The following is a 27,861-nucleotide window of genomic DNA, read 5'->3' as shown; positions in this document are numbered from 1 at the left end:
TGAATAGTCATGCCAACTTTTCAGGGTACTCCTGCCAGGAAGTGGGCTAGCTGACCTGAGTCACTGGGTAGACCCATTTAATGTGCATGTCAGGGCCTCAAGTGATTCCATTTGCAATTTCTGGGCAGTGCTGGGGGTGCTGGCACAGAGACGGGGAAGAAATAGGAACATAGGACTTAGGAGCAAGAGTAGGCTGTCCAGCCCTTCGAGCCTGCTCCACCATTCAATAAGTTCATAGCTAATCTGGTTGTATCTCAACTCCAATTTGCTATCTGCCCCCCTTAACCCTTGATTCCCAAAATCTGTCTAACTCTGCCTTGAATCAATTCGATGACCTAGCCTCTGCTGCTTTCTGGGGAAGAGAATTCCACATATTAACTACCCTTTGAGAGAAAAAAAATTCTCCTCCATTTAAACGGTAGACCTCTTGTTCTTAAACGTGTCCCTTAGTTATTGTGTCCTGAGGGCTTCTCTGGGTTCCACAAAGTTAGCCTGGGCCTCGGCCACTCCAGGTCTTCTGCTACCCCTAAGATCAGATCCACCACTGTCGTCCTCAGGCCTATCTTCTTTCTGAGTCCAGAGGGCAGGCTGCTCGATGTAGCCGCCCTCCCATGCATCCTTCCCACCCCCCAGGAGAGGGCCGCTCTGCTGACTGGCCACCCAATGTCTGCATAGGATGTGGGTGGAGTTAGATGTTGGATATCCACTGCATTGTATCAAATCCATTCTCCCCTGCCTTGCTTCAATTCTGGCCTCCTCAGCATCACCAATTTTGATCTCTCCACCATTGATAGCCTACATCTAAATTCTCGCATTCCCTCCCTAAGCCTCTTCACCTTTCTACCACTTCCACATCCCTTAACATGCTTGTTAGAACCTATCTCTTTGACCAAGCCTTTGGCCACCAGTCCGAATATCTCTGTTGTGTTTTATGCCTTGGAGATATGTAGAAATGATATACTCTAGGTCATATGTCTGAACAGGAGTTTTAGTCAATATTTAAAAATGTTTGTCCTCAAACTTCCAGCTACTTGCCTACAGTTTATTTTCTCTTTTGCAGTCACCTCACCCCGGCTTAACTAATTACACATAGGTATAGAGAACAGATACGGACACACATAATCAAACACCATACAATTGAACATTACAATCTCATTATGTGGCTAAGTGACAATATTTTTCTGATACTGCTTCTGTGTCCTAAGGACATTTTAGTATGTTAAAGGCACCATGTAAATGCAAGTTGCTGTTAGTGACTTTTATTGAATTTCATCAGAAGCAAAGTAAACAACACAGCTCAAGTCGTGTTCTTGTCTGTATCCTCTCTGTGCTTTGGATTTGGCAAGTGGTTGGAGACTCTAAATACTTCTTGTCAAATTTTACATGGAGACGGCAACACACTCTTGAAATGTAGTGGGGGCCATCATTCCCGGAATCTTGCTCCACTGTCAGGACAGTCCTGCTTACAGTGACTTTGTCTTAAATCCTGTGGATGGCCATTAAAATAAAGGGATTGTGTGTCTGCACCATTTCTGGTGCTTCCTGATGATCATCTGACCTTGCAACTCCGTCAAGAGGCCAGGCTTGTTCCGATTGAAGAATGGATAAATAATTGCTTCTGGTTCTTGTTTGCTGCTTTCCAATTGATTGGCACTGGGAAACCCATTTTGAGCCCCATCACTATACTGGTTAAGTCCTCGTGTTTCATGTGGATGATCTTTACCTTGGCCCATTTAAAGGCAGCGCTGGTGGGTTTCCGCCTCTGGGAGATGTCAGCTTGCTGGTCCCAACTGTTGGAGCTGACATGAAAGAGCTGGCGCAAGGAGTGACTTCCCCCTTTCTGTCATAATTTGTCAACTTCCAAAAAAGGGCCAGCCAATTGCGGTGAACTTGAATCTTCCTTCTGCCCAGACAAACTCAAGAATATCCGGACCCCTGTGTTTTGCATACTATGTTTTGCTTTCTGTTTCACATTGGTTAAATTGCTGAATTCACAAGTAAATGGTAGGTGTTGCTAATTGTTGATCTTTACCTCAAGATTTACTAAAATGCCAGCCCAAGTCCAATCCTGACTTCAACAGAACACTTCGAAAGTTGTCAAACAACGCTCACTTTTTTGATACAAAAATAAAAATAGCTGGAAAAACTGAGCAGGTCTGACAGCATCTGTGGAGAGGAGCACAGTTAACGTTTCGAGTCCGCATGACTCTTCACCAGTTCCGATGAAGAGTCAACAGGCCCCAGCATACATGTTCGAATAGCCTATGTTCCCAATCCTGAATCCCGATCCAGTGACTCCAGCTGGAAAGTGCCCTTGAATGGACATTGGATGAGGAACCTATTGGGCTTTGCTGTGATACCTCGCTGTTTAGGCTGTCACACACAGAATGGGCACTTGACCAAAGACCAGAATGGTTAGATAGCTCTTGGGAAGCAGAAGCTCAGCAGAGGCTGCCCTTTGAAACAAGGAGTCGAGTAACTGGGAAATAGATAACAGAAGTAAAGGGCAGATTGCAATTTCAATCTAGTGACAGAACATTTGGTTTCTCGGGGTCTTGGAACCTGGTTACTTTGTTCAAATTCACCATCGACAGCAGATCACTCATGATATGTCTGCAGCCCTTTTTTGAAATCCTGATGGTCTGGTGATGCCCCGTGAAGTAGGGCAGCTTAAAATTCACTTGAGGAGACTGGCTTCTTGGTTACTACATTCAGGATTTCAACGGTATGGTACGACAATGAACTCATCTTAGTCGACAGCCTTGGGTGAGTTCTGACCTTGGGGGGTATGCACCTCAAAAGAAGGAAGAACTTTTCTCTGAAAGTGTGGCCAACAAAGCCGTAGAGGATGGGGTTCAGGCAACTGTTGAAATAGGCCACACAGATCGTAAAGGGTATGGAAGTGTCAACAATTTCAGGAATGTGGCAGCTTTTGATAACTTTCAGCCGGGAAAGCATATCCAAGAAAGTGAATACCTGGAATGGAAGCCAGCACAAAATGAATGACACCACGACAGCCACAATCAGCTTAAAGGCTTCATTGCTCGCAGGTTTGCTTTTTTCAATCTGGTAGGCTTGCACTAGGCTCTTGACAATTAGGGAGTAACAGGTTACAATAATCAGCAGGGGAATTAGGAACCCCAGAAAGGTCTTCAACAGGGCCATGCCAAATATCCATTGATTCTTCTGCTCGTCTGGGTAATGGAAAGCACAGATGGTTTTATTCCAGTCGACATAGTGAAAGGCATCACGGAAAATCATGGCGGGCAGGCTTGCTAAGCCAGCCAGTAGCCAAACCATGATGCAAACCATCCAAGCATGGACTAAGGTGCGCCTCGTCCTCGATTTCATGGGATGCACAATGGCGAGGTAACGGTCGATACTGAGACAGGTGACCAGGAAAATGCTGGCGTTCATGTTCAGCAGTAGGATGGTGGCACTCATCTTGCACAGGAAGACCCCAAAGGGCCAGTGGTACTCCATTGCGGTGTAGGCTGCCCAGAGCGGCAAAGTGATCACAAAGATCAGGTCAGCCAGTGCCAGGTTCAGCAGAAAGATATTTGCAACTGTTTTTGGCTTCAGGTAATAGTAAATAACAATGATGACCATGCTGTTTCCCAAAGCTCCCATCACAAAGATGATGCTGTAAATGACAGGGATCATAAGGAAAATGTAAGTGTGCCTCCCACCAGTTATGCAGGTCAGGTTTGAGGTATTCCCCATGGAACTGTTCAGCATGGTTTCTTCCGTGTCCAGTGCAAGGTCAGATGGTGACTTGTGAAATACACTGGAGTTTTCAGCCATCTGCATCCAATTCATGTCCTGTCAGCAGAAAGGGTACCATGTTAGTTAATTTTTAAAGACACTTAAACTGCATTATCTATTTCCCCACACAGCTCCTTCAGGACAACGCAACGATTCCCTCCGGGAAAATCGAATGCTCCGGGCGCCTCAGCACTGAATCGGACAGCTCTTCTTACAGAAAATACCTTAATCCAATTTATTTGCTTTCAAATGTGCATGTTGATTCAGACCACCCTGGGGTGAGGGGGAGGGGCCAGTGGGTGTCATTTTAACCGAAGCCCTCCCTGTGGGCAATTGATGGGATCAGGATAAACACTGCAGTTTTACAGCATGTCACTTTTCGGGGAGTTGAGGGATTTGGGGATAGTGTGGGGAAGTGGAGTTGAGGTAGAAGATTAGCCACGATCATATAGAAAGGTGGAGCAGTCTAGATGGGCTTTATGGCTTACTCCTGTTCCCACTTCTTATGTCTTACCCTCCATTGACTTGAGTGAAAAGTAAAATCAGGCGCTTTTTAAAACCAATGTTTGATCTGATCCCATCAGTTTTCCACCAGGCAGATTCAGGAACAGGACTCATCATCTCTACACAGCTTCCTTCAGGAAATTGGTCCAGATTAAATAATTCAGTTGAGGTCACTGGTGCAGTTTTGTAATTCTCATCTAAGCTGGCCATATTGGTCCAGAGCCACAGTGATCTCTGCAATTGTTTGATAAGTTTTTAAATTGAGTTAAGAAACCTGGGATCATTTTTGTTTCCTTAGACAAGGGTATTTCTCCTAATAACTAGATTGATTTGTGCCAATATGCCTAATGAAAAGTTTGGGTATCCCTGGGATTTGAACCTGGAGCCTTTGCTCTGTAAAACTTTAATTGCTTTCACGTTGCTTGCTTCGCATGCAAACATTTAATGAACAAGCAGCCAGGATCATACTGGACGATCGGTGGAAAATCCCCCTCTTAAAAATATCGTGTTTGCTACGTCCAATAAGGTTAAGAGTGAGAGCGGTTGAGATTGATTATTGACAACTCTCAGGATGGAATAATTAACGGTCAATTCTTAATAGAACCATAGAACACTACAGCACAGAAAACAGGCCATTCGGCCCTTCTAGTCTGTGCCGAAATATTATTCTGCTAGTCCCATTGACCTGTGTGTTGTTAATTAATTTTTGGTCCACTTTATCAGTTGCCAGTGAACTCTCTGCAGCTGATTCATGGCGACTTTAGAGGGAATGTCAGCGCCTTGGAGAAGACACAGAAGATATTTACCAGAATGAAACCCAGGGATAAAGGACCTTGGTAGGTGGAGAGATTAGAGAACCTGCGATGGGTCTCCTGACAACATAGACGGTTAAGCAAAGGTTTAATAGAAGTGTCCAAAATTAAAAGGGATTTTCGTCGAGTATGTAAGTCAAAATTGTTTTTACTTGCAGAAGGATTGGTAACCAGACTTAAGATAATTGGCAAAAGAGCTTGAGGGGAGAGGAGGAGAACTTGGGGGTATTTTTTGCACAAAGAATAGTTATGAACTGGAATGTAAAGCCTGAAAGGTTGGTGAAAGCAGATTCTAAAGCAACTTTCAAAAGAGTATATACTTGAAAAGGAAGAATTTTCAGGGCTCTGGTGAAAGAACAGGGTAGTTGGTTTAATTGGATAGCCCTTTCAGAGAGCTGGCACAGGCTTGATGGGCCGAATGGCCTCGTTCTGTGCTGTATCATTCTATGATTGCTATCATTTTGTGCTTATTTGTAAAAAAAAGTAAAATTTGACTCTGTGCCAGAATATATCATTTTTATTTTTACTTTTTGATGTATCATAGCCTTTAGTGTTAGGATACCTAAACTTTTACATCACATTCCAAATATGTCATTATTAATACATCCTATTTTCACATTAAAATGATCAAATGAACTTTGCCAACATTCTGGTGCTTGACTTACCTGGTTGGCAAAAGCTTTATGCTGATCAAATACCTTCAGTAAATTATCAATAATCATGTCAAATGCGTTTTTATTCGTTGAATTTATTGTTCTAATTAAATGACAAAAAAGCCCTGGGATTCAAACCCATAGATACCTAATATGAGAAACCAAGATGTTTCCCCACTTGTCCACACTACATTATAGGACACATGAATGCGAACTTTCAGTCAGTAAGAACTTGTTAGTCACGTCCATCTTCAGGGTTAATGAAGTGGCCAGAAGGTCTACGATTAATGACATCTGGGGAGTATCTCAGGAATTTTTGTATTAAACTGCTGTCAAAATGCCATTATAATTTATAGGTGGCAAATGCAGAGCGTAAATTCCTTCCCACAACTGTCCCATAAAGCCAAACTGATATACTTAAGGATGTAATATGTCCATAATTCAAACAAAATACCAGGCTGATGTGAAAATAAATGAGTGTTTTTCCTTTACCTACAGGGAACTGTTAATCTGCAGTACAGTCAAGTTCAGCATTCATTTGATTTCTTATGTCATTCAGAAAAGAAAACAGCACCACATACTAACAGCACAAGCACTGTGCAAGTGCCAGGCAGCCCACAGCCCGAGTGTAATCCATCTCATTTCTTCTTGCTTGATAAACACTGCAATTCGGTACAACTCCCTGCAGTGAATGGATGTCCACTGGGATAAGGCAAATCTAACAGTCCTTGTTCCAAGATTGTAGATTTGAAACATGGGAGGCTAACGGCAAACAACAGCCCAGAGTTTCCTACACAAAGCCGAATTGCCTCTTAGTTCATATGACTGGAAATAGTGGCATCAAGTTTCCTGGAGTCCTGCCTTCTGTCCAAGAGTGCTGTTAGTCTTGTCCAATATTGATGCTGTTACAAGTCCTTGGGTCATTAACATAAAGGGAGTTTGCGCCCATGTCTTTTAAGGCACTTGTTGGGCGTCTGTCCAGTGGGGTCCCAGGAATATCAGACCACTCTGCCACTCTGTGAGGAGGCTAGGACTATTTCATCCAAAGTTTATAGTTGCTGCTCTCCTGATGGCAATTGACCTGCTTGAATCAGTTGCCATCATGAAACTGGTGTGAAGTACTGGTCAAGTAAATGTGCATACTTCATGCATCTATATTTCCCTTGGCCCTTGTAAAGAAAAAGGGATTTGCATTTATAGAGCAACTTTCATGACCTCAGGATGTCCCAAAGCACTTTACAGCCAGTGAAGTGCTCTGCGAAGTATAGTTGCGGTTGTAATGTAAAAAAATGCAGTGGCCAGTTTGTGCACAACAGGATCTCATAGAGAGTGATGCGATAATGACCAGATAATCTGTGTTTGTGATGTTGTTTGAGTGATCAGGACCCAGGGATAACTCTCCAGCCCAGCCTTGGGATTTCTTACATCCACCTGAGAGGGCCTTGGTTTTACACCTCATCCAAAAGGCAGTACTTCTGACAAGGCAGCACTCCAACAGTACTGAAGTCCCAGCTTTGATTTTTATGCTGGAGACCTGGAGTAGGACTTGGACCTATAACCTCCTGACACAGAGGCCTGAGTGAACCACAGCTGACACCTGTTAAGGTGGCAAAAAGGTAGAGTGGCAGGATTTCCAGTGCATTCTGCCAGTTTGAGTGACAACACAATGGGTATGAGAACCCATCCATTCTGCTCCCATTGAAAAACAGCAGTGCCCCACACTCAGCACCTCTGATGCAATAAAAAATTCTTAAGGTACTTCTCGGAGGTGCAATCAACCAAAAATGGACAGCAAGTTAAAGAAGGAGGTGTTGCAAAGGATAAGCAAAAGCTTTGTTATAGACTTGGGCTGGAATTTTCTAGGCCCATTGGCATTGGGCATCATGGCTGGCGTGAGTGCATAATACGATGAGAAGGCCAAAAATTGGTTTCCCGCTGTCATGAAACTAATTTACGATCATCCGCTCCACCCGTCAATGGCAGGCTGCCTTCCCAGCCACCGGACATCGGGAACCTAATTTCAATGCATTTGCATTTCACCATCTTGCCTGCCCACCAGAATCATCCCCCCACGCTTGATCATCCGGGCACATCAGCGTGGTTACATACCGATGTCTTTCACAACTGAACATAAGCGACATGCACCTGGTGAGCTGCACTTTGCTCAGGATTTTGAGGCTTGTTTGCCTACTTTGCTTTGGGCAGCACTCGTGGTCATCAGTGCCTGGCTTTGCAGGCAGCACCACATCACTTTTAGCGGGGCTCATGGGCAGGTCTCTACTTACCAGGCCAGCCGTAAGGCTTGCTTGGGGAAGGGGAAGAAATGCCCTCAGGCAAGTGAAGAAGCTGCAGGGGTAAGGCAGCACTGGGGATGGGCGTATCCCAGGGTGTGTGGGGGGGACACATATTGATCTGTGCAAGTAGCCTCAACATGGTGAGGGCTGAGGAGGAAGTCCCCAGAGGAGATGAGGTCAGATGGAGATGTGAGGTTGTGTGTATCAGAGTGGGTGGTGATATCCCTTGAGCTGGCAGTGAGTGAGATGCCAGTGAATGTGTGATGGGCTTGAAAGTGTGTGAGCTTAGAGTGATGAGATGGTTGCCTTACCCTGGTGGCATGGACGAGATCATTCATCCTCTTTCTGCACTGGATGTGAACCTCTTGTATGCAACATTGACACTGGTCACCACTGCCACCACCTTCCAAACCGGAGTGGTGACACTGATGGGCCTCCTGCAGCCATAGCGGGGGCAGAGGACATCATGGTGGCCCTCCACGGCGTCCAAAGGACGTTCCAGGGACACGCCAGAAAAACTGCTACAGTTCAAATATGGCGCCTGGCATGAGGAAGTGGCAAGGTGATGGCTTGGCGGGTGAATTGGAGGGAGCTCGCCAGCGAAACAGCGTGTTTCCCATGACTGCGTAAATAATGAGGTGGTAAGGGAATGATAATGCATGAAAACCCGCCATTGCGGCTGGAGGGTAAAATGTTGTTTTATGTGCCCGCTACCTCACCTAGCCCAATTCTGGGACAATTCTGCCCTTGGGTTTTCAGAGGCTATTAAAGGAGGAGAGGCAGATAGAGGGCTGGAAGGATTACCAAAAGGAGATTCAAGTCTAAATTCTGGTCCTTCAGCACCCCCTAATTTCGGGACCAATTGCCTCAGTTTAAAATAAATAGCGATGCAATTGGTTACACAGACCTGCTGTAAGTCAAACTGCAGTTGGCTGCCCCAGGAAACACAAGCCAACAGCGTCAATCCTTTCAGGAAAGAAGCAGAGGTGAGAAGCTAAAAACCCTTCTTAAGAAATGGAGATATAGAAGAGGAAGCAAAGATGTATATCACGCCTGTATGGTCTTAGTGAGCAATCACTGAGTGTTATAGCCAGAGCGATGAGAAAAAGGATTGCAGCAATTGAACAGGAAACAATTAAATTGTTGACTGGGTGCAAGGTTCACCCTCCCACTATGGAAACCACCAATATTTATTTTCATTAAAATCGATGGGATGAAAATCAGATGAGCTCTATGTTAGGAGGCCAGTCTGCATCTCCGTATTTACACGGAGTTGAAAATTAACTCTAATACCATGAGAATGAAAGAAGCGCATGTAATTGTGAAACCTGGAAGAGATCCTGTGGCAAGAAAATAGAGCTTCTCCTCTATTAGTTTGTTGGCAGAAGTGGAATGGGTGGATATGTTCAGTATGTCCGCCCATGAGTGGATGAATGTACTGAAATGATATTCAAATCATTAAACCTCAGCAGCAGCTCAGAAGGAGGCCATTCAGCCCAACTGTGCCTGCCCTGGCTCTTTGAAAGAACTACCGATTAGTCCCACTCCCCTGTTCTTTCTCCGTAACCCTGCAAATGTTCTCTTCAGAAGAACATCTTGCAACATATTTGCCTCCACCTCGCTTGTAGCAGGCTGAAGACGTTGACTTCAATGGGAAAGAAATTAGGGTGCATTGGGAAATGGGTGGCTGATTCGCCATCGCTTGTACCGTGCTGCTGCTGAGGATCATTTTTACCCCCAAATTCATTAAAAAGCAAATTCATTGCAACATTTCTACATTACAACAGTGATGACACTGAAAAGAAAAGCACCTCATTGGCTGTAAAGTGCTTTAAGATGTTTGGTGGTCATGAAAAGTGCTATATAGTTGCAGGTCTTTCTTTTAATCTCATTTGACATGAATATGTAAATACCTGTATACAACTATTGAACAGAGCCATTTCTAGGCTGTACTGTTTAAAAATGAAAGTAGACTTTCTATAACCAGCACACATGGGGCATCAACCCTATCCTCCACAGTGCTCTTGACACAATATTCAGTACTCTTGGAGTACCCTTTGACCTCCTGTGAAAGTGATGGATTATACCCATTTTGGGACCCAGCATGTTTAATGTGCTTTAGGTCTGCTTGAAACAAGTCCCCTCAGAGGTCTTGTGCTGTTTACCTTTTCTGGAAAGTTCCACATGTCAACAATGCAAAAGCTTCACACAAATGTGCCATACTGTTAGCAATAAATGCAGGCAGGTTCCTTAGGCAATGTTCAAAGATCAAGTTATCTCAAGGGCTTTTGGTACATTATTCATGTGGATGTGTGAAAAACTGTAATGGAAAACAGCTGAATAAATGCACACTCATATCAATTTGTATTTATTTGGGACAAAGCTGCAAAGTACAGTGTGGAAAATGGCTTAACTTAATAGCTCACTTATAAATGGTCCTCAATGCGTCAAGACACTCTGAAAAGTGATCACTTGTGTTTCCTAATGATTAATCATAGATTTTTGTTTCTGGCTCAATATGGTCTGGAAGTTATGAAAGTAAAAAGTTTGACCTAATATATACTGTTCTCCCCTTTGGCTTTCTACAGTCTAGCACTCACATTTCAAAGCAATTTTTGGTGAAATATTTTCAACCTGTAACTATTTTCTGACCATTTCAGTTCCAGCTTAATATGAAGAATGAGCCTACTGTTCAGTTTTCTGTTAATTATCCAGCCCCTTTTTGACTCAGTGAGATATTTCTGGTCCTCTCACTTAGGTGAAACAGAAGTAAGAGAAGACGTAGGGCTGGATTTTCTGTGGTGCAGCAGGAGTGGTGTCAAAGTAACTGGCAGACAAATACATACTATCACCAACACCACTAGCCTGGCCGATCCAGTCAGGGAACAAATATTTTATAATAGTTTTTGTCTACTGTTTATTGTACACTTCAGGAGCTGACATTGGGTTATTAATGAGGTATATAGCAGCAAATGCCATTTTGAGGAGATGGTGGCATAATGGTAATGTCACTGCACTAATAATCCAAAAGTCCAGGCTAATATTCTGGGTCAATGGGTTCAAATCCCACAGCAGCTGCAGAATTGAAATTCAATTCATAAAAAATAATCCAGAACTGAAAGCTGGTCTCACTAATGGTGACCGTGAAATTATAATTGATTGTCATAGAAACTCGTCTGGTCCGTTGCCATTTAGGGAAGGAAATCTGCCATCCTTACCAGGCCTGGCCTACATGTGACTCCAGATCCACAGCAATGTGGTTGACTCTTAATTATCCTCCGAAATGGCCTAGCAAGCCATGCAGTTCAAGGGGCAATTAGGGTTGGGCAACAAATGCTGGCCCTGCCGATGATGCCCACATCTCATCAAAGAATAAATGCAATGTCGCTGCACTTTCAGATGCAATCTGGCATTTCTTTAGGAGCAACCTGGTAAGTATGATCAGAGGAATGGTAATTCTCCCTAAATTTACAACCATAAAAATAGCCTTCTGTCTGTAAACTCCACCAGTCTACATCCCTCTGAGAACTCTGGCCTCCTTATTTCCTTTGCCTCAGCATTGGCAGCCATGCCTTCAGCCATTTGGGCTCTAAACTCTGCAACTTTGCCTCTCTGTCTCCTTTAAGGTGCCCCTTAAGACTTTTCACATTGACCGTGCTTTTGGCCACTCGTCCTGAAATCTCCTTCTTTGCCCTGGGAGCCATTTTTCTTCTGCCTGTGAAGTGTCCCGGGGCACCATACGATGTTAAAGGTGCTATATAAATGCAAGTTGTTGTTGCTGCTTGAAATAATCAGTCTGATGTCTGGCGTAGGCAGCGCTCCCCAAAACTCATAATTTGTCTTTTTGCAGATGCTCCCCCTGTCCAATTGCATATTTTGGCATCTGTTTTTTGTTTCTGATTTCCCGCTTTTATTTTCATATTTTAAGCCTTTAAAATGGCTGCAAAGACTCCAGGGCAAAATAATTGATTGTTTTTCTCCTGTGAGTTCGGGCAGCTATTGATGGAAAGCCATCCTGGGGTTATGAGCAGGTGTTTCAGCCTCGAAGGGAAAACCTTCTGGACAGAGAGACGACCGAAGAGAGATAGACAAGAGAGAAAGACATGTTTATAAAGCACCTTTCACAAGTTCAGGGCGCCTGAAAACATTTCGCAGCCGAAGGAGTTCGTTTATTTTTTGAAATGCTGACGTTGCCGTCGTATGTGAAAGGCAGCAGCCAATTTGCCCACAGCAAGCTCCCACATGCTATAGTGGCATAATCTGCTTTTAGTGATGTTGGTTGAGAGACAAACATTGTCCAGGGCGCCAGAGGGAACTTCCCTGCTCTTCTTCAAAATAGTGTCATGAAATCTCTTACATTCACTTGAGAGGCTGGGTGGTTCCTTGGCTTGACACCTCATTCGACAAGTGAAGGTAAAGAGTGAAATAACGTATGCCCATGTTTTAGTGGGCACCGAAGGTACTTGTCACGGTAGAAGTGAAGAGATACGACCCATGTTGGCAAAGACCCTTTAATATCCACTGTCAGACTGGTGGGTGTTATGGACTCTCTGGAGTTATTGATATACCATTCCAGTGAGCCAATATTGAGTCATTTCCACTGGCACCAGTCTTTAACTTTTTGCTGGTGGAAATCCCTCCACATTAGTCAAGCATTACCTCTACCTAGCATCAAGAAGTTCACTGATATTCTAATCAACAGAGCTAGGGAAAAACAGGACATGCCAAAATAAAATGGCACAGACTCTTTGCAAGAAAAGAAGACTACAGCACAAGACCAGAGGGGTCAAAACCCTTTTGTTTGTTATTTTAACTGTTCATCGTTCTTGATTGTCCATCTGTTCAGCTGCACGGAGAACCTATCCCCACCAGTACAAAGGGACAGGCATCCAAATTGCAGGTTAGGTGCTTTTGACTTACTTCTGCGTTGGAGAGGTACGTGGAAGTGCTGAGGCTTGTTTTTGGAGCTCTGTTGATGAGCTGCTGCAGGCAATCAAGGAGGGCAGAGGGTTTGGACCGCCCAAGTCTGCAAGAGGTAGAGGGGCTGTAGTTGCAGTGGCCGTGGCCTGCGACATGACCAAGATTACAGAGCAGAGGCTGCAGACAGGGGAAGAGGTGGAGGAGGAGGGTGAAGTCTCTCCACATAAAGCCCGACCCCCTAACAGGTTTCCATCTCACCCTGGAGCAATGCAGGTTCATCAAGGCGGTGATTACAGAACTGTGCCACCTTCTTCAACCGAAGCACCCCTATAGGATTTTCTCCACAGTTACTGCAGCACTGTCCTGGAGACTAACCTTTAATTTCTGCAGATAATGTGCGACAGTTGCTAACCCTAGCAGTTCTTTGATTCAAACAATCCAGTTTTGTGCCTGGGTGGTGAGTTGAACATTCACCCAAGTGTATTCATATGGTGTCTTCATGGTTGCTGTCTCAAGACCTTGAAAGGCCTTAACTAACTGCCTTGCTTTTAAATTTTTCTTGCTTATTCATTCATGGGTGTGGGTGTCACTGGCTAGGCCAGCATTTTTTGCCCATCTCTAATTGCCCTTGTGAAGGTGGTGGTGAGCTGCTTTCTTAAACCGCTGCAGTCCATGTGGTGTAGGTACACCCGCCGTGCTGTCATGTAGAGAGTTCCAGGATTCAACACTTCAACAGTGAAGGAGCAGTTGTATATTTCCAAGTCAGGAAGGTGACTGGTTTCGAGGGGAACCTGGAGGTGGTGCTGTTCCAATGCACTAGTGGCCCAGCTTGTCCTTCTAGGTCGTAGAGGTTGCGGGTTTGGCAAGTGGAAACTTCTTTCACTACAATGGCAGCAGTTCAAAAAAAAAAGTTCACCAGCACCTTCTCAAGGGTAACCAGAGATGGGCAATAAAAGCTGGAATTGGGAGCGACGTCTATATTCCAAGAATGGATAAATATTTTTAACTGATTCCAACTTTTTGCTTTATTCATAGGTTTTCCTTGTTATGTATTGATCGGGAAGTTGTATGCAGAACATTTATTTTTTTGAAGTTTTCTATTATTGGTTTGCTGTCTATCAGGTTGGGGAACAGTGCAGCACATTGAACCTTTGATAAAAATCACCAAGATGCACATGGTCCCCTCCCCTACCCCCTCACCTCTCCCACAGCCCCCTTGTGCCAAGGTCAGTTCCCAAATTCTAGGCCACCCCCTTGAGGAAGGAAAACTATCGGAGACTGAACCTTGCTGGCTGACTCAAACGTATCTTCTTCCTCTTGGATCATGAGCAAGCGGGCAGAAAGCTAGTCAAAAAGTTGCTGCAGGTAAGAAAGAGAGCCAACCGCAAGGCAGACCTGCAACAGGGCAAACTGAAAAGCCCAAGAAGCAGCTATGGCTCAATGGGCTACACCTTGCACTCAGGCTGAAGGTTGTGGGTTCAAACCTCAATCCAGAAACTTGGGCATAAAGTTTTGGCTGATGCTCTAGTGCCAGCACTGAGGGAGTGCTGCACTGTCAGAGGTGCTGCCTTTCAGATGGGATGTTAAACCATGGCAGTGCCTCTCAGTTGGTGGGAGCTTGCTGTGTGCAAATTGGCTTCTGCTTCCTCCATTACAGGAGTAGCTACACTTCAAAATTACTTTATTTTGGCTTGTTGTGAAAGGGACTGTGTGAATATATGTTTTCTTTTCTCTCTAGCCATTGTCCACCAGTAGAATGCATTTAGGTTGTATTAACCTGAGATCGGACCGATAGAAAATGGTTACTCTTACAGACAGAAATATTCAATAGTTAATATTTAAACTCCTATTTTACTGTTCTCAGTAAAGCACTGAGATCGAGGAGAGGAAAGCAATAAAATATGATCAAACTGGTTAGGGAATCGGAGGCATGAATGTTAAAGGGGGGAAACCAGCTTCACAAAAACTGTTTTATAAAACAAACTTTTGCTTCTGCAAAACACTTGAGACATGTTGGCATGGCAAGATGCTCTATAAATGCAAAAGGTATCAGAATATATATTTTCAAGTGTCTTCTATTAAAACATTAATAGCTTCTGAAGATCATATGGCAGCATAAAATACCAGACACTGAGGTGTTCACCTGAGCTGGCATGTCAAGCATCTGCACCATATTGAGAGAGTCACAACTCAGTTGAGCTGGTCAAGTGGCCAGAATGCCTGACACTTGCTTACCAAAGTGAATCTGCTTGAGTTTGGGGTGCACTCCCATGGCGATCAAAAGAAGCGCTGCAAGTTCACTCTGAAGGTTTTGCTTAGGAGTTTTGATATCAGCTTTGAATCCAGGGAGAAGCTCGCCCAGGATCGCTGACCTAACGCAACCAAATAAAAAACAGTGCGGCCTCCTCCGCACATCAGAGGCAGAGAGAAAGCTCAAGGAGAGGAAATCCCGAGCCAGCAACTCGCCCAAAACTCAATCACCTGCGGTATCCTCTCCTATCTATAGCAGAACCTTCCAGGCTCGGATTGGCCTTAGGAGTCACCTTGGTATCCACTGGAACCCTACCAAACACCCCAGATGATGAACATGGTCACCTTCGCCGTGAAGTAAATGGGGTGGGCTTTAATGACCAGGCCTCCTTTCACCGGAATTTCACCATGTACCAATCTTGTCTGTTCTCCTTTTTTCAGATAGTGTTGACTGGGCAACATTTGTAACCTCACATTCTCAGTCGCTGTCCTTAATCTCGTCCTCCTTGCCGTGCTAACATTGCCCTGCAATACTTAGTGCCAACCACCAGGTGGCAGGCTATTTCCAGCCCACCACTCGTGCCATTGAAGACACTTGCGAGGAGCGGGTGGCAAAGCGGGCAGCCAGGAACTGAAACCCAAGGACTGCTTCGCTACAAGGGGCAGAGGCAAATATAGAGAGGAGTGCTCACTGTATGAAGTAACTTCCGCTGTTATCATTGTTAGTTAGGGCAGAAACTTCCACTTCTTAATGGGGCAGTTTACTTTTTAAATAGGATACCCAGAAATTTGTAAAATGTGCGAAAACCTCAGGAAAACCTTTTATTTTTAAATCACGTTTTCTTGGGCAGTAGAGAAGATCTCTGAGGCGCCATTTGGGAACAGCAGCATAAGAATTATGGTCCTGGATAGTTAAACCCAGGGGCATCCTTGGTTTTAATTGCTCCAGCATTAACGGCCCAGTGACCAAACAGCCTATGAATTGTTCCCCCCCCGTCCTCTCTCCATCAGTAATCTATTCCCTTTGTTGATAACTCTTTCTGTGATCCAGATATTAGTTCAAAATTCGTCTTTCCCCGGATGTGTGCCTGTGGGTTTAATTTGATGTAGTGTTCTGCATTTACCTCCTCTGTGCCCATTTCCATCTGTGTAAAACTCTATGTTTTAGCTTGTATTGTCTTGAGTATGGAAGATTAAGGAGGGGGTGATCTAACTGAGGTGTTTAAGGTGATTCAAGAATTTTTATGATGTAGATAGGGAGAAACCATTTTCTCTCACGGGGGAGTCCAGAACAAGGGAGCATAGCCTTTTAAAATTAGGGTTGTGTCATTCAGCGTGGTGTCTGAAAGTACTTCTTCACACAGAAATATGGAAATTTCTCTCCCCAAAAAGCTGTCAAATCTAGATTGATGGATTTTTGTTAAGTGAGACTGTTAAAGGACATGGGACCAAGGTAGGTAGATGAAGTTGAGATACAAATCAGCCATGATCGAATTGGATAGTGGAATACACTCTGAGGTTGGGGGGAGCGGGGGGGTGGCGGGTGACCCTGGAAGAAGTGAGGGGGATGTCGGGTCCGGAGGTGGGCTGGGCGGGAGGCCTGTCTCGGGGCTCCGACACTGAGTAAAACATGAAACACCCTTCCAGGCCTCGCCCTCAGCCGCTTCAACACCCACACACTCCCCATGCTTCATCCATGGAAACCAGGGACTCCATTGGATTGGTCTATGATCGTGCTTGGCAAAGTACTGCAGTGGTTTGCCATTGCCTTTGGCAGTATGGCTGACCAGGAAACTCTCCTACTTTTATCACCTGCCATTAGGTATATTGGAAGTATTTGCAGGCTCTTAATAAACCTGTTTGGCCGTATTACACACGCAGTTTCCCTGGACATCAAGCCCTGAAGTGGGACTTAAACCTGGAGCCACCACCACTGTGCCACAAGACCTCCCATCCTTCAACTGAATAAAGCCTTATAACAACAAACATTTCTTTCAAGTGCACAATCCCTTCCAACAACAAGCATTGGAATTCATAGTCCCATTTCAGAGAGTCTATAACTGCTTGTAGCCGTCAATCAAACTGTGGAAATGCAGCCTACTGTGATAATGGATAGTTGTGAAATCAGTGAGGAAGCAGTAATCTATTCATGCAAACCATCCAGCTTATGTCAACAGACAGAGCGAAATAGCAAACAATGCATTTTTTTAAACACTCCAGACATTTATTTTTCAAAGATTTAAAGGGCAGGACTTTTAAATGCCTTGACAGCTTAACAGTTCCTTTTACAGGTACTTTTGACCGTTCCTCTTGACACTTTTGACAGATCCCCTTGACAGGCCCTTTAGCTAGTTGCATTTGACAGTTGACTATGATACAACTATTGACAGTTGCAATGAGCTTGAAAGTTAATGAGCTTGTGCACTTTTTACATATATTTGTGCCTGCCTATAACAACTCCAAAAGGCACCTGATCTTCTGCAAAGGGCACCTGCCCTTACCAAACATGTCTCTGTACCATATCCAAAGAGGTACCTTGCCTCTCCAAAGGGACACCCTGGCTATCCAAAGAAATGCACAAAGTTCAGACCTGCTCTTACCAGGTCTACTCGGCACACTTCAGGTTTTGCACTTCTGGGGTACAAAAATCTGAATTCGGTGGAGGGTGCTGATGATTTAAACAGCCAGCCGCCTCCTTGAACCGTGCATGCGCAAAACGCAAAATGCCAGCCAAAAAATGGGAATTGCCGTGTTCGGGGGCGGGACTTAGGATTTTCGGGCAGTTCTGCCATTTTCTCCACGACGGAGAGGCTCTCCAATGTGGCGAAAATCTGGGCCTATGTTTCTACGTTCCTTCCTCTGATTTTAGGACGCTCCCTCTAAGTTGCCACGAGTTAAGTTTGGAAAAGCTTCTCCAGCCTTCCCTCATGACTTTGTAGCGAGGGGTGAACCTTGTGACTTGATTCTGCGCTGTCTCCTGGACTTGGCTATCTTCCTTTGTTCCTTCTGGTGTATTTTGTTATTTTTTTTCTTGTTCTGGAAGGGAACAAGCATCATGAACGATGCTTGAGGCCAGGTCAGTGAGCTAATTTAAGAAATCATGGTTTTCTGTGGAGGGAACGTGTAGGAAGGATGAAATTAAATGGGCCAGACGCATTTTCGAACCCAAACTATCAGCTCAAATAAAACGATTGGCAGCTTAGCAGTAGAAAGTTAACCCTTCAAGTGCTGAAAGTTGTACCACAAAGCTCTGTTAGGTCATGTATACTGGGATGGAAAGAAAGACAAACTAGCATTCAGCCAATGAAATACTCTTGAAGTGTGGCTGCTGTTGCAGGAAAAGCAGCACCCAATTTGTGCACAGCAAGCTCCCACAAACAGCAACATGATGATAAGCAGATAATCTGTTCTTTCGTGATGTTGGTTGAGGGAAATGTATTGGCCGGGACACTAGGATTAAAACCTCCATCATCCAGTAGGATACCAGCACTCACTGTCTAGGCTGTCACATGAATAATGGCCACTTGATTGAGATACTGGAGAGTTATAATGCCTATTTAACCATGCCGCAGTGTGATTCACCGCCCTCAGAAGCGGAAAGGACAGGGATGAAATAATCTCACATCTGAATGATGACCCCTATAAGAAGAGCATGTAATAAGTGGGTTAAGGCACCAAATAAGTGGGTTTCGCTGTTAGTCACTTAGGACGATGACCGCTTTTGCTTCATAAATTACCAAACATAAAGGGATGGATTTCCTGGAGCCTCACTCTACCCCTGGAAGTGCAGTGGGGCTGGATCTCCGGCTCTTAATCTGATCTGATGGTGAGTCTGCTGCAAATCCCTGGGCGTGTGTCATCAGTATGAAGGGGGCAGATTCATGCCCCATTTGTGGCATTTCCTCGATGTCTGTCTTGTCTGTCCTGGAATACAGGAGGAACCCCTGTCCACTCTGTCAGGGAACCATGAATATAGGAGGAACCCCTGTCGACTCTGTCACGGAACCATGAATACAGGAGGAACCCCTGTCGACTCTGTCACGGAACCATGAATACAGGAGGAACCCCTGTCGACTCTGTCACGGAACCATGAATACAGGAGGAACCCCTGTCCCCTCCATCAGGGAACCATGAATACAGGAGGAGCCCCTTCCCACTCCGTCAGGGAACCATGAATACAGGAGGAGCCCCTGTCCACTCCGTCAGGGGACCATGAATATTGAAAGGATATTTTGTCACTTCATCAGGGGACCAGAGTAGTTTCAGTCAGAAGCTATTTAAATAAATTGCTGAAATATCTTGGTTGCAACTTTCCTCCTAGCAGCCGATTATACTGCCTTTAACTGCCGCTGGAGATACAGGCATCAATTCTCTACCACCCACTGGTTCAGTAGCTGCTCCTTCTTCAGATCGGTGTACTTTCCCTGGCGCCTGGCAAAAGCAGGTTTCTGGATGGGCTGCGCAGTCATCTTGGTAGACTCACCTCAGGCACAAGTAACATTCATTTCCCCCTTCTACTAACGCTTTTGTACACTTAGCAGTTTCCCAGACTCCCTAACTGTGAGGTAGACTGTGAAAAAAAGGTTTTCATTTATATAGCGCCTTTCACAACCTCAGGATGCCCCAAAATACTTGAGTAGATTGAGCCTGTGCTCACTGGAGTTTAGAAGAATGAAAGGCGGCCTTATTGAAACATATAAGATTCTTAGGGGGCTTGACAGGGAAGATGCTGAGAGGTTGTTTCCCCTTGTGGGAGAGTCTAGGACCAGAGCGCATAGTCTCAGAGTAAGGGGCGGGGGGCGCTCATTTAAGACCGAGATTAGGAGGAATTTCTTCTTTCAGGGGGTAGTGAATCTGTAGAATTCTTTACTGCAGAGGGTTGTAGATGCTGAGTCGTTAAGTATATTCAAGGCTGAGATAGACAGATTTTTAATCAGTCAGGGAATCAAGGGTTATGGGGAAAAGGCAGGAAAGTGGAGTGAGGATTATCAGATCAGCCATGATTTCATTGAATGGCGGGGCAGACTCGAAGGGCCGAATGGCCTACTTCTGCTTCTATGTCTTATGGCCTTATGGTCTTAAATACTTTTGAAGTGTATTCTCTGCTGTATCCTTGGAGACATGAAGGCAATTTGTGCAGAGAAAGACCCCACAAACAATAATGTGATAATGATCAGATAAATTTTATTAAATGAGGTTAGTGGAGGGATAAATATTGGGTAGGACACCAGGAAGGGCTCTGCAATACTTGTCAAGTTTAATACCCAAGCGATCTTTTGGGGTGTTTATATTTTAAAGGGTGCCTTTGTCACCCGCAACATTGGGCAAACAGTGGCAAACAAGTGCCCTGGCATCCAGGGTGGCTATGGTTTAAGTGAAATATTTTCATCAGTTCCGTTTGACTTCAGTAAGCCTGCCCTTGTTTGTACTGTCCATCCTGTCATGAGTCGTGTTGTGAAGCAGCCTACAGCTGATGGAGCAACCCAGCCCCCAATAGCTGCTGGAGTTAAGCTAGCTCCCCAGTTACACTTCAGTGGAAGATCAAACCTGAAATCTCTAAGAGAATTGGGTTCTTCAGAACATTCAGGTACTACCCTTTGACCTTCTGTTGCTTGGATTCAGATCCCGTCCAGAAATGGAATATGATTATTTCCCACGTGAGATGCTTTTGCATCATTCAGTTTATACTCAATTTTTCTACTATGTAAAGGTGCCCACTAAGATCTGCATTTAAACTCGCCTTATGCAGTTTATTTGCACCATTAACATGCTAACATAATTGTTAAACAACCAAGAAGCTGAGCCCAAAAGCATGACCATAGGAGTAGACAATAGTGGTATAGTGGTAATGTCTCTGGGCTAGTAATCTAGTGGCCCAGACTAATGCCCTGGGGGCATGGGGTCAAATTCCACTACGTCAGCTGGTGGTATTTAAATTCAATTAATAAATCTGGAATATAAAGCTAGTCTCAGTAATGGTGACCATGAAACCATTGTCAATTGTTGTTAAAAACCCATCTGGTTCACGAATGCCCTTTAGGGAAGGAAATCTGCCGTCCTCACCCAGTCTGGCCCACATGTGACTCCATACCCACAACAATGTGGTTAAATCTTAACTGCCCTCTGAAATGGCCCAGACATTCAGTTCAATGGCAATTACGGATAAATAACAAATGATGGCCTTGCCAGTGACACCCACATCCCGAGAAAGATTAAAGGAAAAAAAAAGCCCTCAAACCTGCTCTGCTGTTCAATTAGACCATCAATTAGGTTATTCACCTTAGCTCCGATTCCCTTGATATTAGGATTTTTTAACTCCCAAATTGGAGTTATGAAAAGCTTCTGAGATGCCACCACCTTAAATTTCTTTGTAAATCCTATTCAGTTTTTGGTGGGAAGTGATGCATTGGCTGTAATTTTTAAGAGCCCACCAGCATAACACATGAATTCTATAAATTATGAATCCAATACAAACAGCAGCCTATGACATTTCCCATCTTGTGAATTTTAGAACATTTCTTTCAAAACAGCTAAGAGGCGTCACACAAAAGGTAGGAATGATAAACTCCCCTGCTCTACTTCAAATGTGCCCACCTGAGAGCTGTTTAGACTCTACGCTTCGGAATTCCCCCCCCCTCCCTAAATATTTCTGCCTCTCTACCCCTCTCTCCTCTTTTAAGCCGCTCTTCAAAACCTACCTCCTTCACCAAGATATTTGTCATCGGTCCAAAGATCTCACTGGTTCAGTGTCAGATTTTGTTTGATCATGTTCTGTGAAGTGTCTTGGAGATGTTTCACTATGATAAAGACACCATTTAAATACTAGTTGTTATTATTGTAGTTCACATCCTTGCTGAATGTTCACAGACTTGCCAGTGAGAGCGACTGGATACAGCTTAGAAATTGTCACCCAGCTGACATTCTTCATCTTCTTTCTAACCTGGATTTCTAAGGTCAATTTCAAGAATCCAAGCGATACCCTGGCTGAGGTATCAGCGAACCTGCCACCAGGAATGGATGCTGGGCCTGTGTTCGAAAGTAGACTCGAGGATCGCTTCCTCCCTCCTTGCAAGGTGAAGTTTGGTTTTGTCACAAAAACAACAGCTCCAAGATTACTAACTTCCTACTTCAGTTTTATCCTTAATCTGCTTCCTCGGTGCGTTAACGTGCACCACGCCTCCTGGGTAAATTTACACACTACATCAGCCCGTGGTTTTAGCTTTCAAACTGCCCAGCTATAAACGCCTCCCTCGGAGAAAATTAACTGGTGACATTACCGGGGTTGAAGAAGAACGGAGGAAAGCATGAAATGAGAAAGCGTCATTGCTGCCCAACTGGCCTGTTCCTTTCATCAACTTATAGATGTCGATTTTGACTTTGTGAGGAAGAGTAAATCAGGTGATAGTCAAAGAAAAAGATGCACAACAGGCTTCTGATTTACTATCATTCATCCTGTACTGACAGGTAAAATCTAGCTGGCACAGTCTACCCTAGTATTGGCTAAACGTCTTACAGCCAGTTGGTGAAGGAGGAGGCCAGGAGTTCAATGTTTACTCAGCTTTAGATTTATTCACAAAGTGAAACATTACAAATGTATCCTAGCTACAGTGTCAATATGTGTCTATTTATTCCCTTCTGAGTAAATCAAATAAACAAATTAGCCAATAAAAAAATTAACACATTGACAGCGCCTTAAAGGGGCACCGTTAGAAAACAAATCTTTAAAGGGAACCTATCTAATTTAAATTAAAATAACACTTTGGGGGACATGATGCACTCCACTCCCTGTGGTGCCCACTGGCCGCGGAAGGTCTCAAGTGTACTGGCGGACACCGCTTGCTCCCTCTCCGAGGGCGCCCTGATTTAACCACGGAAGAGAGGCAGGCAGATGGCATGAATGACTCCCCCCCCTCAGCCGTCTGCTGCCTGGACCTGTTAGTAGCCACCTTGGCCAGGCCCGGCGAGCTGGCTTACAAGCAAGTCCTCTCCCCTGCCCGTCCACCCTCTTCCCCCTGCACCAGGTGGCCAAAGATTGGGAGCGTGGGACTGAAGGGCAAACAAGACTCAAGCAGCAGCCACCTCAAGTAGTGGAAAAGGGGCTGAAGCCTCAGGCAACCTATATATATATATATGTGGAACACAGACTCCTCAAGGCCACAGAAGATACAGGCAGCCTGGGAGTCTGTGAATCATCTTAATCTTCTATTACACAGGACTGCTGTGTGCAACACATGTGTCCCTTTACACTCTTTTGAGTACCAAATGAACAAAATGAATTCATTAACTAAAGAACCACTCCTTATAGGGGTGCTGCAAAAAAAAACTTCAACGGAAACCTAATAGATTAAATTAAAATGTCATTATGAGCAAATAGCGAAGCAAATTGGGTCTATTTTCTCGGGAGTTTAGAAGAATGAGATGTGATCTCATTGAAATGTACAAGATTCTGAAGGGGCTTGATAGGGCGGATGCTGAGAGATTGTTTCCACTGGTCGGGGAATCTAAAACACGGGGGTGGGAGGCACAGTCTCAGGATAAGGGGACAATCATTTAGGACTGAGATGAGGGGAAATTACTTCACTCAAAGGGTTGTGAATCTTTGGAATTCTTGACCCCAGAAGGTTGTGGATGCTCCATCACGGAATACATTTAAGGCTGGGATAGACAGATATTTGGTCTCTCAGGGACTCAAGGGATATGGGGAGCGGGCAGTAAAATGTAGTTGAAGCCCAAGATCAGCCATGATCGTATTGAATGGTGGAGCAGGCTCAACGGGTTATATGGTCTACTCCTGCTCCTATTTCTTGATTTCTTGTGTTATGGGTGGAGATGACACACTCCAACCCCTGCAGCGCCCACTACTTACGTAAAGCCTCAAGTGCACCGGGTGAACCCGGCATGGGACACTTAGGGGTCCATGAATCATCCTAACCTTCTATTACAAGGGACTGCTGAGTGCAGCACATGTATGTGTCCAAGTAATTATCCAGATGAGTGCCACCCCCCCAGCAATTTAGACAATTAACAGTATTGACTCCATCCACTTCATCAGTTGAAAGGAAGTGTTGCATAAAAACTCCTTGATCCCTAGATAATAAACAAATAGGCTTCCAAAGTACCAATCTTATCCTATATTTTTTCACTCATTCATGGGATGTGGGCCAGCATTTACTGCCTTTGTTCAGAGGCATTTTAAGAGTCAACCACATTGCTGTGGGTCTGGAGTCACATATAGGCCAGACCAGGTAAGGATGGTGGATTTCCTTCCCTAAATGACATTAGCGAACCAAATGGGCTTTTACAACAATATTTACCTGTACACCCTGCAATGGTTTCATGGTCATCATCAGACTTTTCCAGATTTTTATTGAATTTCAAATTTCACCATCTGCTGTGGTGGGATTCAAACCTAAGTCCCTGGAGGATTATCCTGGGTCTCTAGAATACCAGTCCAGTGACAATACCACTATGCCACTACCTCCCCTCTGTGATTCAACCCTGACAAATTATGTCACTTGGAAAAGACAATGCCCGAAATGTTGCTGGAAGAATTCCTCACCAATAAACCATCCCTTGACATTATTTCCAAGGAATAGGGGATAGGGTTAACAACAGGAATGTAAACGGGTTGCCGGATAATGTGACAGATACATAGCCTGACAGAATGTTGCTCATGTCAGTTTGATCACCTTGATATTTACCTGTACACCTTAAAGACACATCTTATTCCTGAAACATATTCTTACCCAGGTTATTTCTGTAGGAGTTAAATGACTCGGCTTCACTGGTTGCGAGTGTGGTCCACAAATTCACCATTCTGTGAAGGAAATGGCTTCTTCTAATCCTTGCTTAAGGTTCATTTAATTTAAATCTGCGCCAAACATTTCTGTGCTAATGAATTCTGCATTTTAAAGACCAGGGGCACACAATTATCTCTCGATTTGATCCTCTTTGAAGAACTCGGAGCTCTGAAAATCTCACCTTGTAATTCAGTCCCAGAATCACCTTTGTTGCTTTTAGTTAAACCCTCCCGAACTCATCAACATTCTTTTGAAAGTTGAATGCTGAACCCTGTACACAATATGGCACAAGTGGCCTCAATGGTTATTTGTACAAGAGTACAAGAAATCCCTTTAGAACATAATGGAACATTTGTTTTGTTTTGGAGCTAAGGAAGTTAATGTGCAGCTAATTATTTATAATGGGGATCTGACATGTGCTCAAATATATGTAAGGGCTTAAACAGTATGAGATTATTTCTAATGGTCAATGAATTAGTAATAAGGGAAAATACATTCATGCTTGGCGCTGGAAGCATCAATGAGGAGATTACAAGGAATGTGTTCACCCAAAGGGTTATTAGATTATGAAATACATTACCGCAAGTGAATACTGAAACTGAACCAATCACAACAACATTTAAGAGGCAATAAACAGTCAAAGATGATAACTATTAAATGGAAAAAGCAGGGAAATGGGATCACAGTAAGGAGTTCTGTCGGGGAAGGTAGGGCCAGCACTGGTAGAAAGGACTAAGTGGCATCCTTCTGTGCCAATATTTCTATGACTCTCTACCAGTTTTTCATTGTCTGGCTTCCTTCATGAAATCACCAATAATCCCATTCAAATCCTTTTCTTCTCCACCTTTGCCAATACTTATCCACATACCGCTCTAATTTTGTAAAGTTTTGCTCAGGTTAACTTTGTGAAGCCTTTTTGCTAATGGTGTGCACAGTAATGGGTTTAGGCTTATCATACTTCAGCCTGACTTGTTGATGACTGGGACTTGAGCCTCAGAAAATTACCACGAAAAGCTAACTTTTGTACCTTAGTGCAAAAAACTAGACTAAAATAACATCCTCCTCCTGATAAATCACTGAATCCTTCACTAATCCTTTACCTGTGGTAAAACCAAAATGTACTCAGGCAGACAGCAACGACAGTAATTCCCCTATTCTGTAGCAATCTGCAAAAAAATGTGTTATGAGAAAGAGGCACATTAAACAAAAGCACATTAAAGCTTTATTAAAAATGATTACATAACAGTGTTATGTACGAGAGCACACCCGAGCAAAACCAAATGAGTCGTAGGAATAAATATTTGCCTCGTCAGGGAAAGGGATGAAAATGTTGGAAATTAACCTGGCCACCATTCTACAAGTGCGATGGGTACGGGGACGAATACAGTGCCAGAGACTTTAAAAGAAGAGTGATGGCTTTCTTACCTGACGATTGACCAGTGAGCTCTTCGCCTGGAGTTCACAGTCTGCTTGTATGCCGAGGCTGGTGACTGGGTAAGATGAGCACATGCTGCAACCCAGCTACTGGAAGGGTGACAGCAGATCCTCTTTTATATTCAGCCTGACACCCACGGAGAGGTGTGGACACTGTCAGGCACAGATGGTGATGAGCCTCCCCTTTCCGAGCTGATCTGCGAGAGGCGATTGATTCTGCCAGAGTTTCCCAATTTCCTGAGAGCTGCTTATTGCTGACTGCTGTGCTTCAGTGGCTGCGCAGCCCTGGCGTCGAGTGACCTGGGCTATGAATCTTATTTCTAGTTTGTTTGTAATCATCTTTTGCATCATTAATTGAGTCCTGAGAGTAACGGAAATGATCATGAAGTAGGGTCTCATGCACTCCAGAAATATTCTCCTTTAACCCTGTAGTCACTAAATCCTGCTTTGCAGTGCCCAGTCAGTTTCTGCATATATTTTACTTTATAACTTTGTACATGTTATAGACTTAAAAACTTTCATTGATTTGATCTGCTTATAACGTCTTTATTTATTATGACCTTTTTTTAAGACCTCGCCTTTGTGTCTATGGTCTTTTTTTTTTCGTTCATGGGATGTGGACATGACTGGCAAGGCCCATCGCTGGCCCACCCCTAATTGGCTTTGATAAGGCGGTGGTGAGTCGCCATCCTGATTGGCTGCAGTCCATGCAACTCGCATTTATCTAGCACCTTTAACATAGTCCAATGCAAGTAAAAAGAGGTGGCCTGACAGAGGTCTTTAAAATGATGAAAAGGTCTGTGATACATAGGGAAGATATTTCCACTTGTTGGGGGGGGGGCGTGTGGGGAGAGGGGCTGGGGTAGTGGGGGGTGGGGAGGGGAGGAGCCCAAAACTAGGGGTCAAAATATTCGCTTCTCCAAAGCATAATCAAACCAAAATAGACGCTGTTCCCTCTATTTGCTGTCACTGATAGAATCAATAGAAGTAAAACCTCTATTACAGTCATACGATCCACAATGCCAGTTTTATATCTGGGTGACAAGGTAAAAATATCTGTCCCATCCCCAGTGTTCCTGACTTCAGGGAACTCCCTTTCCCGACATCTCGGAACTTCACCTCTCTCCCTAGTTTTTAAAGCTTCCGAATAACTCTTTCATTTTATTCGGGCTTTCACCACAACCTGCTCCCTGATCCCTCTTTTCATTTTCACCCCAATGTCCCTGTCCGCTCTTTTGCTTACCCCACCACCCCCCAACCCCGCGTAAACTACTCTGAGATGTCTCACTGCAGAAATCTAAGCAAATGCTATTCCAAAAAAAAATCTTTCAGCTGCCAAGATACATCTGTGCTATCGCTACTGGCAACTCTCCTGGGGAAACACAACCAATCATTGCAGAAAATGTTACTGAAACTTTAGCATTTGTGA

The 27,861-nt window shown here is 44.2% G+C and overlaps 1 protein-coding gene across 1 annotated transcript; it reads right to left on the bottom strand.

Annotated features, from left to right (window-relative positions):
- Positions 1-346: 346 nt before the first annotated feature.
- On the bottom strand, positions 347-26,707 carry agtr1a (angiotensin II receptor, type 1a). The gene is made up of 2 exons (XM_078564241.1): positions 26,424-26,707; positions 347-3,822 (listed from the first exon to the last, which is right to left on the bottom strand). Exons 1-2 carry the CDS (start codon positions 26,505-26,507, stop codon positions 2,671-2,673), a joined length of 1,236 nt encoding a protein of 411 aa, XP_078420367.1. The 5' UTR covers positions 26,508-26,707; the 3' UTR covers positions 347-2,670.
- Between the last annotated feature and the right edge of the window lie 1,154 nt (positions 26,708-27,861).

The sequence above is a fragment of the Cetorhinus maximus genome, chromosome 19, assembly GCF_964194155.1.
Source record: "Cetorhinus maximus chromosome 19, sCetMax3.hap1.1, whole genome shotgun sequence".
Lineage (NCBI taxonomy): Eukaryota > Metazoa > Chordata > Chondrichthyes > Lamniformes > Cetorhinidae > Cetorhinus > Cetorhinus maximus.
This window is presented reverse-complemented; position numbering and strand designations above follow the sequence as displayed.